Below are 24,301 nucleotides of genomic sequence, written 5' to 3' on the forward strand. Positions count from 1 at the left end.
GAGAAATGGGACAGGGCTATCCACACCATTCGGCTCTCCATGGTTGCACAGGTGGAGATCTGATTTGTTTTGTTTTGTTTTGTTTTGTTATTTTCGCTACTGGGAACGAAACCCAGGGCCTCACACATGCTAGGCAAGAGTCCTACCTTGGAGCTACACCTCCAGACAGGGGCTCTGCTTTTTAAGATAACATAAAATATTATCTTCTTTATAGAGGGAACCCAAGCCCTGGAGGCAGACTGGTTTTGGACTTTAGGCTTTCATTTCTAATTTTATTTTAGGAAGGTAATATGGTGCATATGCCACAAAATTACATCACACCTCCAGTGGGCCCAGGGCAGCACCCTGTAATAAAACACATTAGGACTTTGGCAGCCGAATATGAATCTTCACACCAAGTGAATCAATAAGGACTATAAATAACCTCACATCTGTGCAGGTAGTCTGCTTCCAAATAAATTCTAGGGCAACAAACCCAAAGAGAGCAATTTTTTTTTCAATGCAATTTGGATTTTGGTATTGTGAGTAAGGAAATAGGGGCCTATACTGTGCCTAATACAAATTACAGAAAAGAAGAATATAATCATAGTCCTCTTGAGAAAGGACTTCTGTAACTCCTCTTTATTTTATTTTATTTATCTTTTTTTTGCATGAGTTTTTTATTTTTTTATTTTTTGTACTAGAGAACATTTTACCACTGAGCTACAAGCCCAGCCCTTTTTATTTTTTATTTTGAGACAGGGTCTTGCTAAGTCGCTGAGGCGGCTTTGAACTTTAAATCCTCCTACCTCAGCCTCCCAAGTCACTGGAATCATAGGCATACACCACCACACCCAACTGGGTGAGGGGTTTTTCGTTTTGTTTTTTTAACTTTTTTTAATTGTAGATGGACATAATATCTTTATTTTATTTATTTTTATGTGGTGCTGAGGATCGAACCCAGTGCCTCACATGTGCTAGGCGAGCGCTCTACCACTGAGCCACAACCCCAGCCCCAGGTATTTTGTGTTTTTTAAAAACAATCCTCCTAAGGGCTCCATCAACAGAGCAGGGAGGGACCACGCGCACCTTCGAAGGCATGCTGGCCTTCACAGGTGCTCATGGGTGTCCATTACGACAGTCCTCTCAATCTTCTGGAGCCTGCCCACTTCTCTCAGGCTAGAAATCAGAGCCTAGTGGGAGAGCTATAGGCGATTTGGTGAGTTCCAACCAGGAAGAAGTCCAAGATTTTATAAGAGGGGAGGTTGAGACAAACAACTCATGGATGCCCCAGGACTCCCCATCATCTTCTGGAAATTTTTTCCTCACTCTTTTGTGTTTTGAACATTAAATGCAATGAACTTACTCCTCATCAAAAGCACCCTGGTCTTTCATATTTCTGGGCTTGGAGTTCCCTTCCTCCTACTCCCTCTCTGGTGAACTCCTATTTATTTCTCAAAACCCAGTATACATATCACTTCTCTTTGAAGCTTTTCCTGACTCTGGCAGAGCTAGTCATGTGCCTTGGGCACTCAGAGTCAGTACCCATCTCACACAACTGTCTGTCTACTCGCAGTTTACACTGAGGGCTGGAGCCCAGACCCTGTTTGTGCCTAGCACATGGAAGAGAAAGAGTCGGGAGCAAGAGACAGTCAGACACACGCACAAAAGCTGACGTGATCCATCGAGGTTTTGAACTGCACGGGAAGTACCAGATTAGCAACTATGACATGGCACCAGCCCTTTAGGGCTAAGATGTGTTCTTCTAGAACAAGAAGAGTCTTAGGATTTTAAACTTTTCTACTTTGTAAAACACAACTACTTTAATACGGCCTTCCTCTTCTCCTTCCCTCTCTTCCTCTTTGGTAATTATTCCTTTTTGATCTATGTCAAACATTATTATAGTTTACACAAAAAGGTCCAGACCATCAGTGAGTCCCAAACACATGCCACCATTAGGAGTCTCACCACTCCCTAAGCCTGAAACAAGAATGTGGATACATTCCTGGCCCCAGTCACTGCTCAGGGTCAGATTTCATAAATGAAGGCAGCTGCTCCAGAGCAGACACTGCAGTCCCAAACTGTGCTCTCAGAGCTGGCCCAGGGGCTTGGGGGATTTCTCAGAGGAATAGGGCAGGATTGCTGTATAGGCAATGATTTGGGATGAAAACAAGAATTTTTTTTCTTTGTTAAATTAGTGTTGATTTATCATTATTTTCCTATTCTTAAAAATTGTGGACTATCATAAAATCAACAAAAGTAGGGATGAATATATAATGAACCCCTGCTCTAACCTTACCCCCCTTTAATCATTATCAACACCTGGACAATCTTATCTCCTCTACATTTCACCCATGTCCACCCCTAGAAAATTTTGAAGGAAATTGAAAGATTCAAATCTGACATTGATCAGGGCCTAGGAAACCACCTGTGAGTACCAAAGCTTGACCTTCAAGGTGGGAAGTGCTCTGTAGGAGTGTCCCTTGGTGCCCCCATTTCCAGCCTGCAGGTGAAGGAGAGGAACAAAAACACCCAATGCTAATCCAGAGGTAAAATGAGTCAGGGCCTTCAGTATGGAATGGCCGTTGTTCCCTGAATGTAAAGGGGGCTTTTGCCAGGATCCCTGGGGCGATGGTGCATGATTTCAGCAAGTGTCAACAGAGAGTGAACTCATGGCCCAACTCAGGATACTCCATGGCCCAACTCAGGATGCCCCGTGGCCCCTTTGGACATCAGGATGTGAAGGCAAGAGGAGAGATGGAAAATGGGCTTTCCCCTCCAGATATAAGAAATTCACATCACACCCTTCTCGGGTGCCCTCTCTGAACGGCTTCCTGCTGTTTCTTCGGTACAGTGGCTGAGTCACTTCCTTGCGCAAGGGAACAAGGTGTTTCACGGCATTTGACTCATCCGCATGAAGCTGCTTTTTGAATCCACAAGCAGCTGCTGAGCCCTAGCCTGAGCTGGTGTGTGACACCCTGGCTTCCCAGCACCGCTGCGGCACCTGCTCGTGTGGAGCCAGACAGGGCCACGAGACACCAGATGGCACTGGAGTGCTGGATCCCCACTGCTCAAGAACAGTGTCACCCTCACAGTGGATGAGGATAATAATAGCTAATGCTTACCATGCGCTTTCCCATGGCCAGGAGGGGTCCCACCAGCTCTCCTGATAGCTCCAGGAAGTGCTGCCATTGTTCAGCCCCTCTCACAGCTGTGGATGAGGGTCCTGAGAATCAAGGAACTGGACCAGCTGCTGGGTGATGAGTTGGGATCTGGACTAGAGCATCTGGCTCCAGAACCCGCCCTCTGATCACCAGACTGGGCCACCTTCATCTTCCTGCAGAGAGGCCCTTGCTCTAATAGTGGGTTAGGGTTATTAACCTCTATTCTTAGGCCTTTGGGACTTACATACACCCTTTGTCCTGAGGTCTCCTTTTCCTCACCTCAGATCCCAGAAGCCCAGTTCTCCTTCCTCAGAGGAAACAACATCAGCTTCCTAGGTACCCCTCCAACAGTGCTTATGCAAGCACCAGCAATATATAAAAGCACGTATATTACAATGCACACACATGCACACACACACTGCGTGTGTGTGTATTCTTCCTTTTCCCTCCTACTGTTCACACCGGAATTCTCCATGGAATTCTCCTTGCTCCTGGGGCATTATCTTTCCCACCCTTTTCTCTCCCTCAATGTGCTGAGCTGGGACCCAACAGAGGCCCAGGGCTCCTGGCTATCTGCCCCCTCTGTCTCTGGTCACCCAGCCTCGTCCCTACAATTCTCTAATCTCTATGTGAAATAGCAACAATAAAAGGACCTACATCCAGGGTCATGAGGTCTAGATGAGTGTACAAATATATATGGCCCAGCCCTTGGTGAGACCACCCACTGTCAAACATGCACCCGTTTGGGTGCCTCACTGACTGTGGGAAGCAGCCCTGTGTCAGAGATGCTCAAGTGCGGAAAGCTGCTTTTGGATCACGGAAGGGCCAGCAGTGGCCACGCGGGGTGAGTTCACACGTGTACTCCTGAGCCCTGTCGGCTAACGGGCCCTCAGTGCTACCCCTGTCCACTCCTCCCCAGCTCTCACAGCTACTTCACACTGGCACCTCCTAAGGCCTCCGCTGCCTCTCCTCCTCCCTTCTTTCTCTCAGTTAATCACCTTGCTTCCTACTTCACCAAGGAGGAGGATGCCATCAGAAGAGAACTCTGGCAGTGAGAACTCCCCACAGCTCTTCCCAGAGCAGCACTGGCCCCCCAGGGGCTGGCCCGTCCCTCCCACTGCTGTGGGCACTTGTGGGTGCTGCTAGCTAAGACTGGCTCTGCCACTCAGACCAACCCCTGCTGCTGTCCTCCTCCCCCAGAGCATTGGGTTCCCCTCTTTTTTGGAGTTTTTGAAGTGCACTACTCAATGTTTTTACTATATCAGAGTTGCTCGACCTTTTTGGTATGGGGGAATCGAACCCAGGGGCAGTTAGCCACTGAGCCACTCCCTAGCCTTTTTATTTTTTATTTTAAGACAGGATCTCACTGAGTTGCTTAGGACCTCACTAAGTTGCTGAGGCTGGCTTTGAACTTGTGATCCTCCTGCCTCAGCCTCCCAAGCTGCTGGGATTCTAGACGTGCACCACCGCACCTGGCCTCAAGCCCAGTTCGAAGCAAGATCTAATCATCCTTCTGTCTCTCTAGATCCGCCAATTCTAGAAATTTCATACAATTGGAATTATATACTGTTGGTCTTTTGTGTCTGGCTTCTTTCACTTAGCTAATGTTTTCAGGGTTCATCTATGTTGTAGCCAATGTCAGCACTTCTTTTTATTTATTTATTTATTTATTTATTTTAGTTTTCGGCAGGCACAACATCTTTGTTTGTATGTGGTGCTGAGGATCGAACCCGGGCCGCACGCATGCCAGGCGAGCGCGCTACTGCTTGAGCCACATCCCCAGCCCAGCACTTCTTTTTTTTACGGCTGAATAATATTCCATTGTTTGATTATACCACATTTTGTTTATCCATTGATCAGCTAATGGACATTTGGGTTGCTTCTACTTTTCTGATTATTATGACTCACGTTGCTATGAACAGTCACGTTCAAGCTTTTGTGTGAACATATGTTTTCAGTTCTCTTGGATACGGGCCTAGGACTGGAATTGCTGGATCATATGCTAACTCTGTTTAACCTTTTGAGGAATCACCAGACTGTTCTCCAAAAGTGTTGCACCATTTTAAATTCCCACCAGCAGTGTATGATGGACTATTTTCCCCATCATTCGAAATTCTGAAATAACACCCTTGACTCCTTGGCCATCTCCAGGTAACACCCCATTTCTCCTTCCTCTGCTTCTCTTTATAGCAAAACTAAAAATACATGATCTCTGCTACTTGTCTCTAATTCCCCACCTCTTGTTTCCCCTTCAGCCCTTTAGGGTTAGATGTTGTCTCCAGCAGTCCATCAGTGGCTCTCATCAGGGTCACCAGTGACACCTCTGTTGCCACGTGGTGAGTCATTTCTTAGTCCTCACCGACTGGCCCCTCAGCAGTTTGGGACCCAGCTGACCATTCACTCTTCCTCCATCCTTTCTCCCCTCCTTCTCCTCTTCCTCCTCCTCTTCCTCTTCCCCAGTCACCAGCTATCCTTTTCTGAACTCTGGGGCTCCAGGACTCAGTGCTCAGTCCTCTTCTCCGACAAGGTTCACTCTCCAGGTGATGATAAATCAACCCAGACTTTCGGTTCTATTACCCCAGCATCTCCACCTGGCTATCTATTGGACATTTTATTTTTAAAAAATATATATATATATATATATATTTTAGTTGTAGTTGGACACAATACCCTCATTTCACTTATTTATTTTTATGTGGTGCTGAGGATCGAACCCAGGGTCTCGCACGTGCAAGGCGAGCGCTGTACCGCTGAGCCACAACCCCAGCCCTGTCTATTTGACATTTTAAACCTGTCCTGTCCAAAATAGTTCTCTAGATGTTCCCCACCACATGTGCTCCTCCCACTGTCCTCCCCGTCACCCTGAACGACAACCCCATCCTTCCGGTAGGTGGCTCATCCTTGACTCCTTCCTCTTCCAACACCTCACATCCTGTCCACAGCAAAGTCTCTGCACCCACAGTGCATCTTCAGCCCAACCACCTCACCGTTCCCATTGCCACTGGGCTCTAAACCTGGTGGCCCTTCACCGGGATGATCTCCCCTCACTCCCTCCAATTCCCTATGGCAGCCTCCTAAGAGGCTTTGAATGGTAAGACCAGGCCAGTAACCCAGAACTCCCCAGGGGACCCCAATTCCTCCAGAGACAATGTCAAAGTCCTTACTCAGCCTCCCAGCCCCTCACGATCCGACTCTGCACTGTCCCCACCACAGCCCTCTTCTCTCCCCTCTTGTTCTGTCCAGACCTGCCAGCCTCCTTGAATACGTGATACACTCCAGTCTGAAGCCCCTTCCCTCATGGTCCCCTGTTCAAAATGGAATGAACACCCTTTAGCCCCCTCCCTCCCAATACCCACTCCAGGGTCAAAGGAAGGAGCTGGAGCTACACCATGGAACTGACCAGTCAAGTGTTAGATAGGCCCCTCAGGCTCTGTTGGACCTGGAAGTCAAGGGCTGCATTGTGCTATTTCTTGGAAACTTGGCCCCTCTAGAATCTTTTGGATTTGATTTTTTTTTTTTTTAGTCTCAGTTCATAAGGATTCTGTCCTCTGCAAATGCTAAAGTGTATTCACATGGTTTCCTGAAGATCCAGAAAAAGGTTTGAGAAAGAAGCACCCTAGTTGTTCAGAGTGCACAGCAGCCATTCCACATCCAAGGGGCAAGTATCGAAGTCTGATAAGTGTGGTGTGACTCAGTCTCACATACATCTGGCGGGAGTTAACAGACACGGCCACTGTGGAGCGCATTTTGACTGAAGAGACACCTACCTTTGGGACAGCAATTCCACTTTAAACATATACACCCTGGAGAAACCTGTGCACAGGAAGACCTGTGTAATAATGTTTACCATAGCCTTATTAGCAATGGTGAAAACTGGAAACCACTGAAATGCTCATCAACCAGAGAGTGAATAAATACATTTTAGTTTAGACCTATAGGGGAATCTTTTTTTTTTTTTCTTTTGGTGATGCCGGGGATTGAACCCAGGGCTTTGCATGTGAGGCAAGCACTCTACCAACTGATCTATATCCCCAGCTCTAGGGGAATCTTTACAGCAGTGAAAATGCATGTACTAGAGCTCTATAAATCAACCTAGGTAAATCTTAAAAAAGCAGTATTAAGCAAAAACAGAAGAAAGTCACAGAAGGATATATACATAATGCAATGCCATTGATATAAAGCTTAAGAGTATCCCCAAATACTATAAATTGTTTATACATATATATATAACAAATTTCAAAGAATGTATTAGCAGGATAAACCCAAAAATTCAGGGTAGTGGTCCCTATGTTCTGAATATTGGTGCCCCCTCCAAATTCCTATGTTAGAATCTAATACCCAAAGTAGTAGTGTGAAGAGGTGAACCTCTGGGAAGTGATTAAGTTGTGAGGGCTCTACCCCCATGAAAAGGATTAGTGCCTTTATGTTAGAGGAGCAGTGAGAAAGTACCATCTTGGAAGCTGAGAATGAGCCCTTACCAGCCTTGATCTTGAACTTTGTCAGCCTCCATAACTGTGAGGCAATAAATTTCTATTGCTCATAAATTATCTAGTTTACGATATCTTGTTACAGCAGCAGGGATGGACTAATACAGTGGTTACCTTTGGCAAGGGGAAGAAATGGGATGTGGGGTTATGTAAGCACATTTATGGCTTCTGTAATATTTTATTTCTTAAGAATGTGAATCATATTATAGACATGTTTTTATATGCCTGATATCTTTCACCATTAAAGAGACATTTTTTAAAGTGTTTGAATCCACAGGGAGCAGCGTTGTATATGCTGGGACCGTGGCTGATCCCAGTGAGTCTGTTCTGCCTGCTCCTAGAGTCACATAGCAGGGACACTTAACACCATCAGGAGCCCATCTGGAGATCTTTGTGAATCTCCACATTTATGAACATCACCAGAGCATATAATTTCCTCATAAAGCTCAGTAAAGTGTAACTCAAAGACTCAAGTGAACACTCTACACTGACCATGATTCTAGAGCTCTAGCTGAAGTAATTCATAAAAACAGTTGGCTTCCCGCTCATGGCCACTTACCCCAAAGAAACAGATCTGCATGTTTTTCTTCTTCGTCAGATATCACATTTTCACAATAACCCTACAGCCTGCCACATGGCTCAGGATTCACATTCACGCCTCAGGAGATTCATTAAGTGCCTCATAAAGTGCCCTTTGTAGGCGCTCATGCAGACACCTCAGATGTTCAGTCCAAGGTCGCCTAGGGCCACTTTGAGCACTGTGGTGACTGTGGGGTGGCATGTGCCCTGGTCATGGCTGTTTACCAAACATTAGCAGCCTACACACAGTAGCAGAGCAGGGGAGGCAGGAGGGACTGGGGACTTCAAACCTTGTTGGATCTGGGTTCTCTTCCTCAAGTCCCCCTATGTGCACTGTCTATGCAAGGGCTAGTAGGGGGGGGGGCACTGTTGAGCTCCTAGGGAGGCCTCAAGCTGGCCTGGCTGAGTTTTGACCCTGAGCCCATGGGCTGGAGTCTCAGCAGGCCCCTGATGGCTGCTATTGACCAGCTGGCATTTGGAGATGGACTTCTCATCCTAGCCAGCTGAGGTTACTAATGTACATTGCTTGGGGCAACTTGATGGCATGTCAATCTGCACCCAAAATGCTCTTATTCTCCAGGGGACTGATTCATGCCAGCAATGCCAAGTGTTATAAAGGGTCACAGAGGGGTGAGACCACAGGTGGGGACAGACCATCTTTAGGGAAGCTGGGTGTACGCCTTGAGGACACCTGTGCCTTGTCCACGCCCTCTATGTAAGGTGAGCAGAGCTTCTGCTGGTCTCCCTGGGGGCTACTGAGAGGACGGAGAGGAGGCAAGCAAGGGTCCATAAGGTACAAATCACTCGTATTGGCTTATATATTAAAAAAAAGCAACCTTGATCTCCTGATCTGGGTACAAACTGGGATTCCAGGGGGAGCTCTGAACTCTCGGGCACCTTCTTGATTCCTGATGTCACAGGTCCACAAAATGAACCTTCCTAAATGAATAAAGGAGCGAGGCTCCCTGTCCCCACCCCAGATCCCAGCCAAACCTACTCCCCACTATCGCCTCAAACATGCCCAGTGCTGTCACATACCCTTGCTCACGTAGCTCCCTTCGATGACAATCTTCTATTGGCGCTCACTGAAATCCTACCTGCTCCCTCGGGCTCATTTCAGGACCTCCTCCCTGAATGGATATGATGTCCCTCTCCTTGGTCCCTGTGCACCCCGCCAGCGCCTGGCACCACTCCCACAGGCAGTAGGTGCTCAGTGTGTCTTCCATTGTATGAAGCGTGCCAGGCCCCATGGGCCTGTCAGTGTTTTCCTGCACATGGGAACCCCAGCTCTTACCTTGGGAGTGAACATGTGTAGGATGCCATCGACTGCTCCTCGCAGCAGCAGTCCTCGGACCAGAAAGCAGGCCAGCACCACGTAGGGGAAGAGGGAGCTGAAATACATCACCTGCAGAGAGGACGGGGACCCACCATCAGGCAGAACCCCTCCTGCTCCTGCAGCTTGCATAGCCCTCCCTGCTCACAGGTGGGGCACACGAGACTCCTGGGATACCAGACAACAGACAGCAGAGCCCCGGAATCCCTGGGCACCAGGCCAACCCATCACCCATCTGGCCCAAGCCCAGGCAGGAGCAGGAAAGGCTGGAGTTCACGTGGCTGGCCCAGGGCTTGCTTGCCTCCCAAGGATTGATGGTTTAGGCCCCCATCCTCAAGGCTGCCAAGGGTGAGGGAATCCTATGCTCTCCTCCTCATTTACTCAAGTCTCATGCTCCTGTCCTTAGAGTTCCTTTGACAGAGGCATGCAGGAGGCCACAGACAAGGTTCCCAATCGGATACCATCAGGAAGCCTAGTCCTGTGAGCCCGAGCCCATGCTATTTGCTGGCCTGTGCATGTCTTGCATATTTTTATTGCTCCGTGTGCCTGGTACAGAGCCACATGCAAAGGCTATGCTCACAGGACATCCTGTTCTGAAGCAAATCCAAGGGGTGGGCAGGATGGTGCAAAGGTTAAGAAGGTGCGTGTCCAGAGCCACGTGCTCAAGTTCTGGGCTTGCCTCTACCAGTTGCCGTGGCCTCCAGCCTATGGACTTAACCTTGATGTGTCTTTGTTTCCCTGTCTCTAAGAGGGGTGTGAAAATTTCTAAGGCTCTAAAATTTCCACATAAGGTTGTTGAGGATGACATGTGTTCATATATGTGGCTGTACTGGTAAGTTCCACAAAGCATCAGCTACGATTTTGACCTCCAAAGAGGGGAGAGATCAGTAGCCAGGATGATGCCACCTTAAGGAACTTAGCTTCCTTGCTCGTCAAGTCTGGCCAAGAACCCAAAACCTCGGACAGAACAGGCTCTGGTTCCAGCTTTGAGGCTAATTGACTGCATGAGGTTAGACGACACACTTGCCCCTCTCTGGGCCTCAGTTTCCTCATCTGTAAAATGAGTGCATGGGGCTACAGGATTTCTAACAACCTTTTCATCCCTGGCAGGGCATGAGTACTGATAGGGGACAAGTAACAAAGGGCCCTCTTCAGAAGGGATCTGATCTGCTGGGGAAAGGTGTGTGGGCCTGGCCAGTGTGCACCCCAAGATGGAGTGGCAATAGAACTGCTTTCAGAGGCCCCCAAGGCCCCCTTCACTCACAGCACCCACCTGCTCAAACAACCCTATAGTGTTGACATGGAAAATGCTGGTTTTCACCCCAAAATCACTCAGAGCAAGTGACTCTAGGGCTTTGCTTGGGAACCTGAAGGGACAGAATCTAAACAGATATTCCTGAGTCAATGCTTCTATCTTCCTTCTCTTTAATGTCGCAGGGCTGGACTGAATTCTCTGAGCATGAAGGCAGTCAGGGGTCAGGACAACGATCTTCCAGCAAGCCCAGCCCTGGCTTGCTGTTCACAGTGGACAACAACGCAGGTGTTATTCCCACCCCGTCCCTTGGGGGTCAGTGCCATCACCCTGAGCCATCCAGAACATAAGCCAACAGAAGGGCCCTGCACTGGTGACGTGGAGTTCTCAGTCCCCTGTCCTCTTTCTGCTGTCCTCCTCCAACTCACCTTCCCTGAGGACTGGATCCCCTTGACCACAGCCATGCCCACAATGCTCCAGGCCACGAGAAGGCACAGCGTCATCTTCCAGTTGAGGCCCCCGCTTTCAGAGATGGAGTTGGAGATATCCAAGGCCTCTCGGTACCAGAAGTAGGTGGTGGCTGAGCTCTTCTCACATTCTGCCTCCACCACTGAAACAGCAGCAGAGGCCACAGAGGTCAGTGGCAAGGCCCCTGGGGCCACCTCTCCTACTGGACCTCTGCTCAGGGTGAAGGCGTGGCTGAGGGTGGGCAGCTGGAAGGGGCTGTGCTTGTTTCGGGTTAGCCATGATCTGGCAGATCCCGGGGAATCCCAGCTCCTGATGGAGGCTGGGAGGCCACAGGTCATGCTGAGCTGGGTGAATTCCTCCTACACCACCTGCTGCCCACATCTGTCCATAGAAGGTAGTAAGGGTTGAGGTTGAATTGGCCTGAAGGTCCTTGGGAAAGGTCCTAAATTGGGAATTAGAGACCTACATTCACATCCCAGATCACTGGTTAAATGGATACCGGGGAGATGAGAAAGTGGCTTCAAGGGCCTCAGTTTTCCCATCCGCAAAGTGGGATGATCATCCAGCCCTTTGTAGGACTGGCATGCAAATAAAGATTATTCACACGCAGCCTGGAGTTAGAATAACACAGAGTAATCCATATTAACCAAACAAAAATAAGAATTATAGTGTTTTAACTACTCTCATTTAATTCAGTCCTCTAAGCACCACCCTGTGGGAGAAGCCAGAAAGGGATCACTTGCACTGTGGAAATGGAAATGAGGATCAAGGGGGTTAAGTGACTTGTCCAAGGTGACACATCAATGAAATTCCCAATCTGTGCAGTAAGTCTATTAGACTCCTGCTAGGGAGAGAGCTGGCTGAGTCCCCAGCTGTGTCTCAGGAGTCCCATACTTGCCTGCCATGGTCCCATTCCTGATGACAGGACATTCGCTCCAGGGCAGTGGGTACTGGAAGGACTTGAAGAAGTAGAAGATGCTCCATCCGATGATCACGTTATAATACAGCCCAACAAAGAGGCACACCTGAGGACGGGGACCCAGGGTGGGATCCCAGAGGATGGGGGTTAATGACAATGCCAGTCCCACCCAACACTCCATCCCAGGGCCAGCAGCACAGGCCAACGACATAGAACACAGCAGCACAGCCACGAAGGAGGACGACCAGGGATGAGACGGAGCAGCAGGAGCAGCAAGGACCTGCTCCCCATCCCCCATTCATCTGGCACTCAGGCAACCACAAAAGAATTCTTTGGATATTAAAGTTGTCTTAAATAGACTCTTAAAATGTTAATCCTTTCCAGTTTTGAAATTCCTCTAAGATACTTGAAGCCCTTCCCCACCATTTCCTGAGGACTCAGGATTCTGATTAGAGATGTCCTCCAGGACCAGAGAGGCTGCGCAGCTTTTGCCCTTATAGGAAACGGCCCCAGGCGGTTGTGCTTATGAGATTTTATGGATTGCTGGTTTCCTATGTCTTCCCTTCTCTCAGGATATTACTCTCTCTTTGGTTCTGTTAGCAGCCGGCCTCTAGAAAAACACCACTTTTCACTTCTTGGAAACAAATAACTAAGCTTGGTAGAGTTTTATTTAAAATAAGAGTACATGGAATCTGATGGAGGGTCCAAAGGGTTTCTTTGAAAGTAATGTTTTATGGACAGAGATTTGCAGCATCTGATCTAGATGCTGAGGGGTCCCTTCCAGGGGCCTGGCGGTGGGAAGACTGCTGTTCAGAGTAAGAGCCAAGGGGCCCTTGCTTGGTTCGGTTCACCTGAGTACCTGTGCGCAGAGCAGACGCTTGCCCAGCAGGCTGTGTGGGGATAGAGATGGAGAGAGACGCCTGCTTCCTCTACTTGGGTGCTTTCAGTGCAAGGGGAGACCTGGCACACACTACTGCGTGTGACTGCGGCCAGCCCAGCAGAGTGCACTGTAGCTGGCCAGATCAACCTGTGCAAAGGCAGTGCCCTGTGGGTGAGTAGAGGCCAGACAGCCCCTCTCCCAGGCTCTCCCTGGAGCAGGTTTGGACTGGCCCTGCCATCCTGCTTGATGGAATCCTTAGTCCCTTCCAGAGCAGATTCCAGTTTCTGTTCCAGGTATGAGCATAGGCAACTGTAGGCTTTGCCCTTAAGGGACACTCAGTTCTTCACCTAGAGCTCTACACAGGGCCTCATCTGCCACCTTGTGGCTGAGCTGGAGGCCTCATGGACTTCCCCTCCCAGGATTCTGGGGTCTCCCTCTCTCCCACTGTTCCGAAGCCTCACCTCTCCTGGGTTGACCATAAGGTTCCTGAGTCCTCCAATGGGGCTCATTTGTGTAGCACCAAGGCTACAGGGCCCTGAGCCTTTTCGGAGTCACTTACATTCCCAGTGGAAACACTGCCTGCCCAAGGAAAGGGGTAGGGCCCTGTTACATGGAACTGACGGCTGAGAAGCAGAGATAGGTATTTAAAATGGTCTATATGTCCCCCAGAGACCCTGACTGAGATGTCCCAGGGCCTCCCTTGTGAACATATCCCAGCATTGCCTCCTTTGCCTTAGTTGCAAATATCACATTCTGCTTCAGGCAGGGCTGTTGACTTTCAGTGTAGGAAATATGGTAACTGTAGCCCCGAGACACCAGCTGGAAGCCATTCTCCTGTTGGGTGACCCCTTGCTGCCTTTGTCTTGGCCCAGGACTGTGGCCTGTAAACCTCTACCCAAGAGTGGCCCTTCTGTCTCTGGCTTAGTGCCTTCCCCAGCCCTGGACTCACAATGCAGCTGGAAAAGCCAATGCCCCCCAGGCGGGGACACACGTAGTGCCACACACCAATGCTGCCGCGGCGGATCCTTTGGCCCACAGCCAGCTCCAGGAAGAATAGGGGGATGCCAATAATGATCAGCAGCACCAGGTAGGGCACCAGGTAGGCACCTGTGGAGAGAGAGGAGGGGTGTCAGAGGCTGTCTAGAGTACAAGGTCAGAATGAGAGAAGGTGTGGCAGCAGGGTCCCCCAGTCTTAATCACATCTCAGATCATCCACTCACTGTCCCCAGTCCCAGGGCCCTTTCATGCCTGTGACCTACCCTACACTGGCTCATTCATACCCTGCTTCTCCTTGACTCCCTCCAGCCTAAAATGCTAAGGGAGGAACATATATATATCAATACTCCCGCTCACTAGACTCAGCTCAGAAACAGACAGAGGGAAGGACAGACACCTCACTGCGTCTCGGGAACGCATGCATCAAGTCATTTGCAGACACATTCACCTTAGAAAATACTCTATGGACATCTGTTCACACCCCTCCTGCCCATAGGTAAGGAACCCCAGATGGCATGGGCCCTGATCACTTGCCCCCAGTGGCCCTGCCTGCCCATATCTGAGCCAGATGCTGATGCAGCAGACTGGGCAGCTCCAGGGAAGCAGAAATTGGAAGCTCTCCAGGGAGAGGGGGTCTAACCAGCATCCTCATTAATCCACAGCTAATTGGGAGGAATAGAAGAGAAATTAGCTGTTCAGGAAAGCGTGGTCAGAAGGATCATAAAGGATAGAATGAATCTTGCTAAAGATTCCAGATGATAAATGAATCTTGCTGTCCTAAACCTCACTGCAGACACAATCTCAATTCCAAGTGACAGGGCATTTAGCAGGAGAATTAAAGCCACGCCTGGACATGGACGAATGCACGCCACAGAGAGCTGTGCCAACAACACAGTCCTATTAGCACACTGTCATCCAGGCCCTGCCTGTCTATCAAACAGTCTCAGGCCAGCCCTAGTCACCAAGGTCCTGATGGTCACCCAGTGCCTGTGAGCAGTCTCCAGATGTCCCCCAGCCTCACTGCTCTGCCCCCTATAACATAACATCTCACATTCTCTCCTATATGTGCCCAATCTGCCAAGAAACACTGGGGATTGGGCACCAAACCTGGCACTTGGCAAAGTCAGCTGTGTACTGCGGGTCTACCCTGTGCCAAGCAGGAAAGTAGGGGGATAGTGGAGTAACAGAAGGCACAGACGCCATCCTTGGGGGAGCTCACAATCTGTGAGGGAGGTTGGGCTCTCAGCTGCACACGGGCAATGTCAGCACTGGTCACACGGAGCCAACTGAGCAGTATGTATGTACATATGAAGGAAGGGGCCGGGTTCTGGGGAGGCAACCCACCGAGTCATATACAATAGTACTGAATTCATCACCATAGTGCACATCAATTCAACATGTCAAAAGCAGCCCCGTCATGGTACTCAAAGAAGGAAGGGCCTGAAGGAACACAGGTAGAGACCCCTGGGTCTGTCTAACTCAACTTCTTGGCCTCGGGTGGAAGGAAATGGAAGTAGAAAGAAGCAATCTGCTATAGGAAGGCAAAGGAAGATAGCCTTCCTGGTTTTTTATTTATATGCCCCAATATCCTTGAGAGGGACTACATGTGCAGGGAGATGGGTTTCAGAATATTGGCATCTTCTACAGATGTTTCCTTTCTCTCCTCAACAGTGAACCTGCCTAAACCAGGTACTGGCCTCCTGCTGCTCAGGCCCCATCCACCTCAGTCAGGCAGGACACAGGGGGCTGACCTAGCTGCAGGGTTCTCCACCAGGCTGAGGCCCTGCTGACCAGAGTGCTCAAGGGGCTGTGTGCAGTCTAGGGGAGCTAAATTTGTAGTGTATCAGCCTTTGTTGAAATCATTGGAGAATACAGTAGCACCCTCTTCCATCTCAGAAAACACAACCTGGGGACACAGTGGGTTTGCTTCCATGTTTCAGCAGCTTTCAGGAGCCTCCAGTCGGGACAGCTGGGAGCATTAGGAAATTGAGCAAAATGTGGACGGACTCCAGGTTCTCTGAGGCTCCCTGGATGGCTAGCAATCTATGTCTCAGTCTACACCCAGCTCCTTGGTTCTGGCAAACCCCAGGTTTCTTTACAGAGCTTAAAAGACTACATTGGTCCTAGCCCATTGAGCTATGGATTAAGCAGGAGCCAAGTTCATATCCTGGAGGCAGACCTCCCAGGCTTGAATCCTGGCTTTGCCACTTATTAGCTTGTAATTTGAGGCAAATTACTTGATATCTGTGTTGCTAGATTGTCATCCGTGTAAAAAGGATGGAAATATTAAGTAGAAACATAAGCAATGGCTGATATTGGACCCATTTTTTACTTATAAAAATGCCATTTCATACACTCTGATGCTCTACCTATCACAGGGCTGTATTGTAAAGAGAAAATGAGTTACTTATCCACATTAAGCACTTAATAAACATTTGCCTCTTTCTCATAAAAATAAACAGAAAAGAGGCAAATTAAGAGGATGCAAAATAAAGAAATTGCCGGCATCTGGTGGAGCTAAGCAGAGTCCCAGATTCCATCCAGAATTAAGCACGGTTTGATTGAATCACCCATGTTTCAAAACCACCGAGTGCCAAGTCCAAGGCCAAACACCTGTCTCCTCCCTAGGACCCTGTGCTTCCTGCTCGACATTTAAGGTGACTTGTAAAACCTGTGAGAGGCAGGACAGTTAAAGGTGCGAAGGGATTGCCGGAGCTAGAGAGGAAGGACAAATAAGGGAAGGAACATAGAACATAGAATGGGAGCTCAGAATCCTAAGAGTTGACCACACTTTTCTTCTGGGGGTGTTGATTGCTGACACCGTGAACAGGCGATCTAGGTAAGAACACTGTCCTGAGAGAGTGCACTGTCCTGAGTGTGCACGTGCACGCATGCAGTAGTAAGGGGGACTCTAGGATTCAGCACCAGGTATCCAGGCAGGGTTGATCATCTAAGCCAGCAAGGGCAAGGTTACAGGTTCTGAGTAAGTCCCCAAATGCCAGCTGTGATTCAAAAATTTTTGGTGCCCCCAAGCTCTTCTCGGAGGAAAAGCATAAGGAAGTCAAACACTTTTGTTTATATCTTGCTTTGAGCTGGTCTTATGTCAACATGGTGACCACATCGAAAGCTCTGATTGGCAGTTATTTATGGAAAAAAATCAAAAATGTCTTTCAAGCAAGGGAACCATGTGGTGAATATACTCTACAGTGGAAGCCTCTGGCCTGACTCAGTCATATGAGCTCAGAAGGGAAGCTTCACTCCCTGTCCTTCAATAGAAACTGGGAAGGAGGAGAAGGCCCCAGGCAGACTTTGCCTTTTGAACCAGGCAGAGAATGTGTCCTCGTGTCCTTGTGGAGAGGAGGGGAAGCCGCTGCATGGGGCTGCATTTCAGTGCTGGAGAAGCAATGCCTGGGGGCTTCTGCCCACCCTGGCAACTGGAAGTGGTGATGGTGGTCTGACCCCAGCAAGATCCTCAAGAGAAATTCACACAGGTACAGCATGAGGTCCCCTACGGGAGTGGGGCAGGTGGCAGCAGGTGCCATATGCAGTACACAGGCTGGGGCCAGGTTTTTCAGGTTGAGTCCTAACTATGTCACATGACCCTGAACAAACCACCTAAACAAGCTGTGTCTCAGTTTTGCAGTCTCTACAGCGAGGATGATGATACAACTCCTTCCTCACATAAGATTGTTGGGAGAATTCCATGGTTGTGAAAACAGTAATGTGTTTGTTTCAAGGTGCTCAAATATCAGCAGTTTCAGGCCTAATAGCCAGTGTTTAGAAAATGCTTAGCACCTAGTAGTCATTTGATAATAGTGGCCAACAGGTGCTCTTTATTATGGGTCGTGTAGTATATAAAGCTCATTTAATCCTTCCAGCTCCCCTATGAGGCAGGAGCCACAACTCATTATTACCCCCATTTTACAGATGAGGCACAAAGAAGTTAAGCAACTTGCACTAGGTCCCAGACTGGGATCTGAACCCAGGCAGTCTGCAGTCAGAGTACGCATTCTTATCATCATGGCCTACAGCCTCTGGATAGCTATTAGCCACCGTTATGGCTATTCCTGGAATCCTGAATTGCCACCTTACATGGACTCCAGTTCTGCCTCCTTTTCACCCCTCAGCCCAGCCCATTCGCAGGGCACCTTGGTGCAAGCAGGGCAGCCTCTTACCTCCTCCATTTTTCTGGCACAGGTAGGGGAATCTCCAGATGTTGCCGAGGCCCACGGAGAAGCCGATCTGGGCCAGGATGTACTGCAGCTTGCTATTCCAGGCTGGTCGGTCCTCTGCGTCCAGCTCCTCCTCCGCTGCCTTCTGCTTGCCACCTGCCTCACCGGACACATTCAGTACACTCTGCTTATAGTCCACAGGCTCCTCAAGGGCCAGCAGGTCAGCCACTGACTCGGTGACATGTTCATTGCTGTGCTCACGTTGGGTCACCTTGCTGTTCTTCGGCATGGGTGCCACCGGGGCCGTGCAGCCCTGCTCCCCAGCACACAGAGAAGGTGGGACTCAGCTGCTGTCAGCTCTTTCTCATCCAGGGACCTATGAAAACAGGAGAGCAGGAGAGGATTAACTGAGCACACCGGGGAGGTAGGGGACCCAAAGCAGATACAACCTGATCAACTGCCTGGCACACACTCTGAGGCTGGACGAGGGCCTCAAAGGTTGAGCTTGCCTCTCCTTCCCATCATGCCCCCATTGCAGAGTTCAAGGTCTGCATGCTCAGTTTTCCCAGAGATCCCCTCTGAGCATAAGAGAAAGGTAAACTTAATGGGGCAAAGTGGGCAAACCCATCCACTGAGCAGGAGTAAAGGGTCACCCATCATGCCACTGCCCTTTTCATACTGCAGAGCTGAGAGTGTTCCAGACCCTTGGGAGACCCCCACAGCTTTCCCCCTTCCAGGCTGACCTACCTGTCTGGTATTCTATTGAGCTAAAACCACTTGGTGGGACCCAGGAAAACCAGTGTCTGCCTTTTCTGGGGTCTTTCTATTCAAAATATAGTCCATGGACCAGTAGTATGACCAGGCGCTTGATAGAAATGCAGAATTTCAACCCCACCCCAGACCTACTGAATCACTCTCTGCATTTTTACAGGATTCCCAGGTGATTCAGAGAAACATTAACATTTGCACCTCACCCCCACCAAAAAAAAAAATGTAGTGCCCTCACAGTGGGGCCCCTGGGTGCTACCAAGGCACCTTCATTTCCTTGGCAGAAACAGCTGATCAGGCTCGGCACCAGAGACCTAGAAGTATTTGCTTGGTGCCAACAAATCCTGGGTCATTGCTCAACGTTGACATTATCTGAGGGCCACTGCAGCCAGGAGCTGGTTCTCCATCCTTCAGAGACAGTTTTACGGCAGATAATGTCTGCACAACACGGGTGGGGAGGCAAAACCCTCCCCTGCTCCAGCAGGTCCTCATTTGTCATTCATGCCTTCCCTTAAAGAAAATGAATCCTTGAAGAATTCTAACACCCGCTATATTTCAAGGCACCTCCTCATTAAGGGGAGGTTGGAGGATTTAAAATTAAACACACACACACACACACACACACCAGTCGGTAGTTGCCCTGCATCTTTCTAGGGATGTAAATTATCCAGCTCTGTAATTACTTTATTAAGAGAACGAGCTGTCCCTGGAAGCCGGGCTTGCTGCTTATTCTCCTCCTTCTACATCTGTGCCACCTGAATGGCACAGGCAAGGTTGCTGGGCAGCAGAAGGGCACAGAGGTACCCTTCCTGCTAGCCTAGACCCAGAATTCCTGGCTGACTCTAATCAAAACCTGACCTTTGAGGGAGTCCAGCCAGCCAGGTCCTGCTACACATGTGGTGAAGCTGTGAGGCCCAGCAGGTGGGGATAATTGTCTATGCTGGTCCTTGGGATGGACTAGCCCTCCCCAGAGGGATGGATCATATTAGCAGGTGACACTTCCCTGCCTTCTTCACCCAAGGGCAAGAGTGAATCTTCAGCAATATGCCCTTCCACCCCGGGAACAGTCAGGGTCTTGGGCTTTGGTGGAACGGAAACAGAGCCAGCCTGCCTAAAAGACCTCAGGATCCCCTTTAAAAAGCTCTCTACTGGGACTCCATTGTGGGTCAGCTGAACATCCCACTGTATCCTGGAGGGTGCTCCAAAGTGGCACTTAGGTGTCTGTGAACCCTGTGGCCCGCAGCCTCCCTCCAGGGCTGCTGTGTTCCTCATGCTAGACAAATAAAGGGTTATAAAGGGATTTGTGCAATAGGAGGCCTGTGTTCTGGCCTAGGATGTCAGTTTGAATCCCACCCTGACCCCACCCAGGAGGTCCCTGTCCCCAGGGTGCTCAAATAGAAACCATACGCAAGGGCTGCTTCTCTGGGCACTGCATCCTCCTCCTGAGCTCACATGGAGAGCTTTTATTAAAGACTGGAGCTGAGGCACAGGGTGAGGGTCCCTCTGGAGACTGCAGGCATGGGGGTGCCTTGGCTCTGAGCCTCTCTCTCACTATTCTGCCTACAACAGGATTTGATCAGAACAATCTGCAATGCATTAGGTCTGATTTAATGATCATCAAGCCACAGCTGGAAAAGAAGCAAGGGAGAGTCCCCCTAGTCTGCAGAATTCATCTTGATGCTGGCCAATTGAAACACACATTTCCCCATAAATAGCCTGGTGAGTGGCAGCTCGGTCACCAACATGAGCAAGGGTTGGATGGAAAAAAGCACTCTTTTAAGCTAAGAGGACTCAAGGACAAAGTTAGCACATTCTGGAAAAGTCAGAGAAGGACACTGAAAGCAGCATCCGGGCAACCACAGGTCCACGCTTAATGCTGTATAAGCTTCCTCCTTTTCCCCACGATGTCACTGAGGTGTCTGAGCATCCTGCACTGCAGGATGGGGGCCTAGGGAATCCCTGTGTCATCAGATTTGCAAGATGCAAAGGGCTGATGTGAACCTGCAAGCTGAGGTTCTGGATTATAATCACAGTTGGGAAGTGCCCGGTGACTGGGACTATGCCCAAGTAGCAGCAGAGCCACATTCTGAGAAATAAAAGCTTGAGGAATCCTAGCAATTCCCCCACTTTACATATATGGCAACTGAGGCCCAGAGAGAAAAAGAAAATAATGGCTCAGAACTACTCAGGTCCTCCTGACACCCTGATCAGAGTCTCCTCCAGGGAGTTTCACCTACTGAGTTGGGCTCAGTAAAGATGGAAACAGAGAGAGGGCAGATGGGTGTAGGGGTTTAGGGCAAGGACTCTGAAGTCAGACAGGCTAGGGTTTGAGAGTTCCCATTCATTCATTCACTCACTCACTTGCTCACCCAAGTGACTCCCATATACCATGATCTTTCTAGGGGCAAGGGATACAGCAGTGAACAAAAAAGGCCATGTGTCCCTCTTGTGGAGTTCACAAGAGAGCCAGAAACTAAGAAATAAACGTCAAACATAACGGCCAGGGGTGATGTGTGCTCCACAGAGAAATAGCAAGTAGGAGTGGGGGAAATGGCAGGCTGTTCCTTTATGCTGGGGGTGGGGAGGTCAGGAAAGGCCTCTCGGTGACATTGGAGCAGAGGCCTTAATGACAGGAAAGAGCATTGGCTGAGAAAAGAGCCTACTGAAAGGAAGCAGTATGAGGAATTCCAGGAACAGCAAGGTGGCTGGAGTCACCAGAAGGGAGCGGCAGGGAGGGCTGGCCCCTGGAGACCTTGGCCATGCACTAGCTGTGTGCTCTTTGGACAAGGCACAAATCACGGGAGCATCAGTCTCCTTGTGAGGAAAACAATTACATCTAATGACAGTTCCCTTCTCTCTCTCAGGGAAGGCTGCTGAGAGGAGCCAATGAGTTACCACAATTGAGTGCCTGGCATACAGCTAGGCACACGGGGAGGATCCAAAGGGTAGAGGCTGCTGTCTGGAGGCCTGGCATTATTTACCTTTATCCATTTAAAATATGTAAGTGCCCATATCTACATCTAGACACAGAAATCCCCGCTCCCTCTTAAGGAAGGGCCAAGGAGACGTGGGATTCGAAGACAGCAGGTAGACAGAAGCATTTTTCCTCACCTCAGAAACGTCTACTTGGGTTAGCAAGAACTGGCTTCCTCCTGGGGCTGCCGGCCAGCACCTTACAAAGCCCTGCCACTCACCATACCCCAGTGGACGAAGGATCGAGGTACAGGGCACATTGAAAAGATAGACAATAAAATGTAAATAAAAATAAGGCCTCAAGTGAAAAGTTGGGCATTACTATTAATAATAAAAATACAGTTCAGACATGATATCTGTAATCATTTGAAACCACTTAACAACATTTTCTTTCTTTCTCAAGGTACCAGTGATGGAAACCAGGGTACTTAACCACTGAGTCACAACTCCAGCTCTTTTTATTTTTTTATTTTGAGACAGGGCCTCACTAAATTGCTGAGGCTGGTCTTGAATTTTTAATCCTCCTACCTCAGCTTCCCAAGCCCTTCAGATTACAGGTGTGTGCCCTCATGCCTGGTCCACTTAACATTTTTACATGTTCTACTGGTACAGAATAGAGTAGTGATCCTGCTCATCAATTGTTCAATCTGAGTTTAAATCCCAGCTTCACTCCGTATCAAGTGCTTAGTTTCAGTTTCCTCACCTGTCCCAGGAGCTCCAAGTGCCCCCTAAGGCTGAGAGGAGGGTAAATTGTACAGGTCCTAGGGACCCCCAGGGGTCTCTCACAAATGCTTCCTCTTCTTGGGCTGTCGCTGGATTCACACTGTCACTGCTGCCAGGGAATTAAGCTGGCAGTTGCCTTCACTCCAGGTGACAGATGGGGGTGCCAAGACCAGGACAGTGCAGACTGTGGTGCTCAGCACCCGGGTCTCCCTGCTTCTGGACTCTCTCCATGCCCCAAGCTGAAAGGCTTCTTTAAAGGGGAAGTGGAGGCAGCAGAGACTTGGAACAACCCTCCCTCTCCCCAAGCCTCACTCCTGGTCCTCTGAAGCCTGGAATCCACGTGCTAGTGAAAGAACAGCTTCCAGATCAGAGCACGGGAATGCAAAGAGCATCCAACCAATAACCCCAAAGTATAGCCTGGGACAAGCACAAGCCTTGCCTTTGCATCCCATAGAGCCAGCCACAATTCAGGCATCAACCAGCTCTGCAGACTGGTACCACTGCCCTGACCTCCCTGGACCTCCGTTTCCCTGTGTGTAAAATGGGCTGGTCTGGATGACATCTAAGGCCCCTTTCAGCTCCAGCATATATCCAGCAAGTGCCCCTCCTGCATGTGGGTATGAGCAAGGCATCTCCTGCCTCTGGCACCAGGTGACGCAGACTCACAGCACGTCTGTCCTGCCCCCTCTGTCAGCTGAGAGCCAGCCGGAGCATCGTGAAGATGTGCTGACAATCAGCCCAACCATATTCTCATTATCCCCCTGTAGTAGCTGAGGTGGGTTGTAAAGTTGCGCTCACGAGCAACACGTCAGATGATGGAGGTGCATGGTACTCTCTGAAAGGAACGCCTCAATTACCTAAAGCACGATGCAGAGGGGCTTGTGTGCTGAGCAGGTCCTCAGTGCCAGCTTGTCACTTAGCAACCATGCGGCTTACAGCTCAGAATAGCTCATGTGAGAGAAGCAGGACTGAGCAGTGAACTGTGAATCTTCTTCAAAAAAAAGAAAAAAATAGCGCGACTAGGAGGCAGACAGGTAAAAATATCTCCTGCCAGAGCACTGACGGCTTCACCACAATTTTTCAAACAGGGCATCTGGCAATGAGCTCATCCGGGGCCACACCTACACCCCCTCCCCTACCCTGCAGCAGCTGGAGAAGGGGGAACGGGTGTCCTTCCAGGATGCTAAAGTCAGCCACTCTGAGCACCTGCTTCTAGTTCTGGAGTGTCTCTTGCTCAGGAAGGCTGTATCGGGTCACCTAAGGGACAAACTCCCCATGGGAACTCAGTGGGGAAACTGCCATCTTTGGGGAAGCAAGCAGTCAACTTGACCCCAGACCCCATGGTACCCACTTCACCCAGCCCCACAGTGTACCCAGCTCTGTCACCCTCAGCTCTGTGGCACTAGAAAGAGTGTTGTGACCCAGCTCAGCCTCAAATAGATGAGACAAACTAGAAGCAATGGGAGAAGGCCCAGCTCCCAGGCCTCAGAGTCCCGTTCAAGATTATCTGGCTGTGAGAGGGGACCCTGGCCAGGCTGCCTTCTGTCGGAGTGCCTGGCAGCTTCCTGATTTCCATGTGACAAGCAGTTGTAGCCCCAACAGCTTTTC

The 24,301-nt window shown here is 49.5% G+C and overlaps 1 protein-coding gene across 1 annotated transcript in view; it reads right to left on the reverse strand.

Annotated features, from left to right (window-relative positions):
• Slc6a17 (solute carrier family 6 member 17) overlaps nucleotides 1–24,301 on the reverse strand; it is a 47,771-nt gene that overhangs the window by 12,785 nt on the left and 10,685 nt on the right. The window contains exons 2-6 of the mRNA XM_046467262.2: nucleotides 18,233–18,605; nucleotides 14,011–14,168; nucleotides 12,161–12,287; nucleotides 11,223–11,404; nucleotides 9,504–9,614 (exon numbers count right to left, since the gene is read on the reverse strand). Coding sequence (XP_046323218.1) covers nucleotides 9,504–9,614; nucleotides 11,223–11,404; nucleotides 12,161–12,287; nucleotides 14,011–14,168; nucleotides 18,233–18,518 — 864 coding nt within the window. The 5' untranslated portion in view covers nucleotides 18,519–18,605. The remainder of the gene's footprint in view (nucleotides 1–9,503; nucleotides 9,615–11,222; nucleotides 11,405–12,160; nucleotides 12,288–14,010; nucleotides 14,169–18,232; nucleotides 18,606–24,301) is intronic.

The sequence above is a fragment of the Marmota monax genome, unplaced genomic scaffold (genome assembly GCF_021218885.2).
Source record: "Marmota monax isolate L192 unplaced genomic scaffold, Marmota_monax_Labrador192_F-V1.1 WCK01_AAM20220418_F8-fsc00181, whole genome shotgun sequence".
In the NCBI taxonomy this organism is placed as follows: domain Eukaryota; kingdom Metazoa; phylum Chordata; class Mammalia; order Rodentia; family Sciuridae; genus Marmota; species Marmota monax.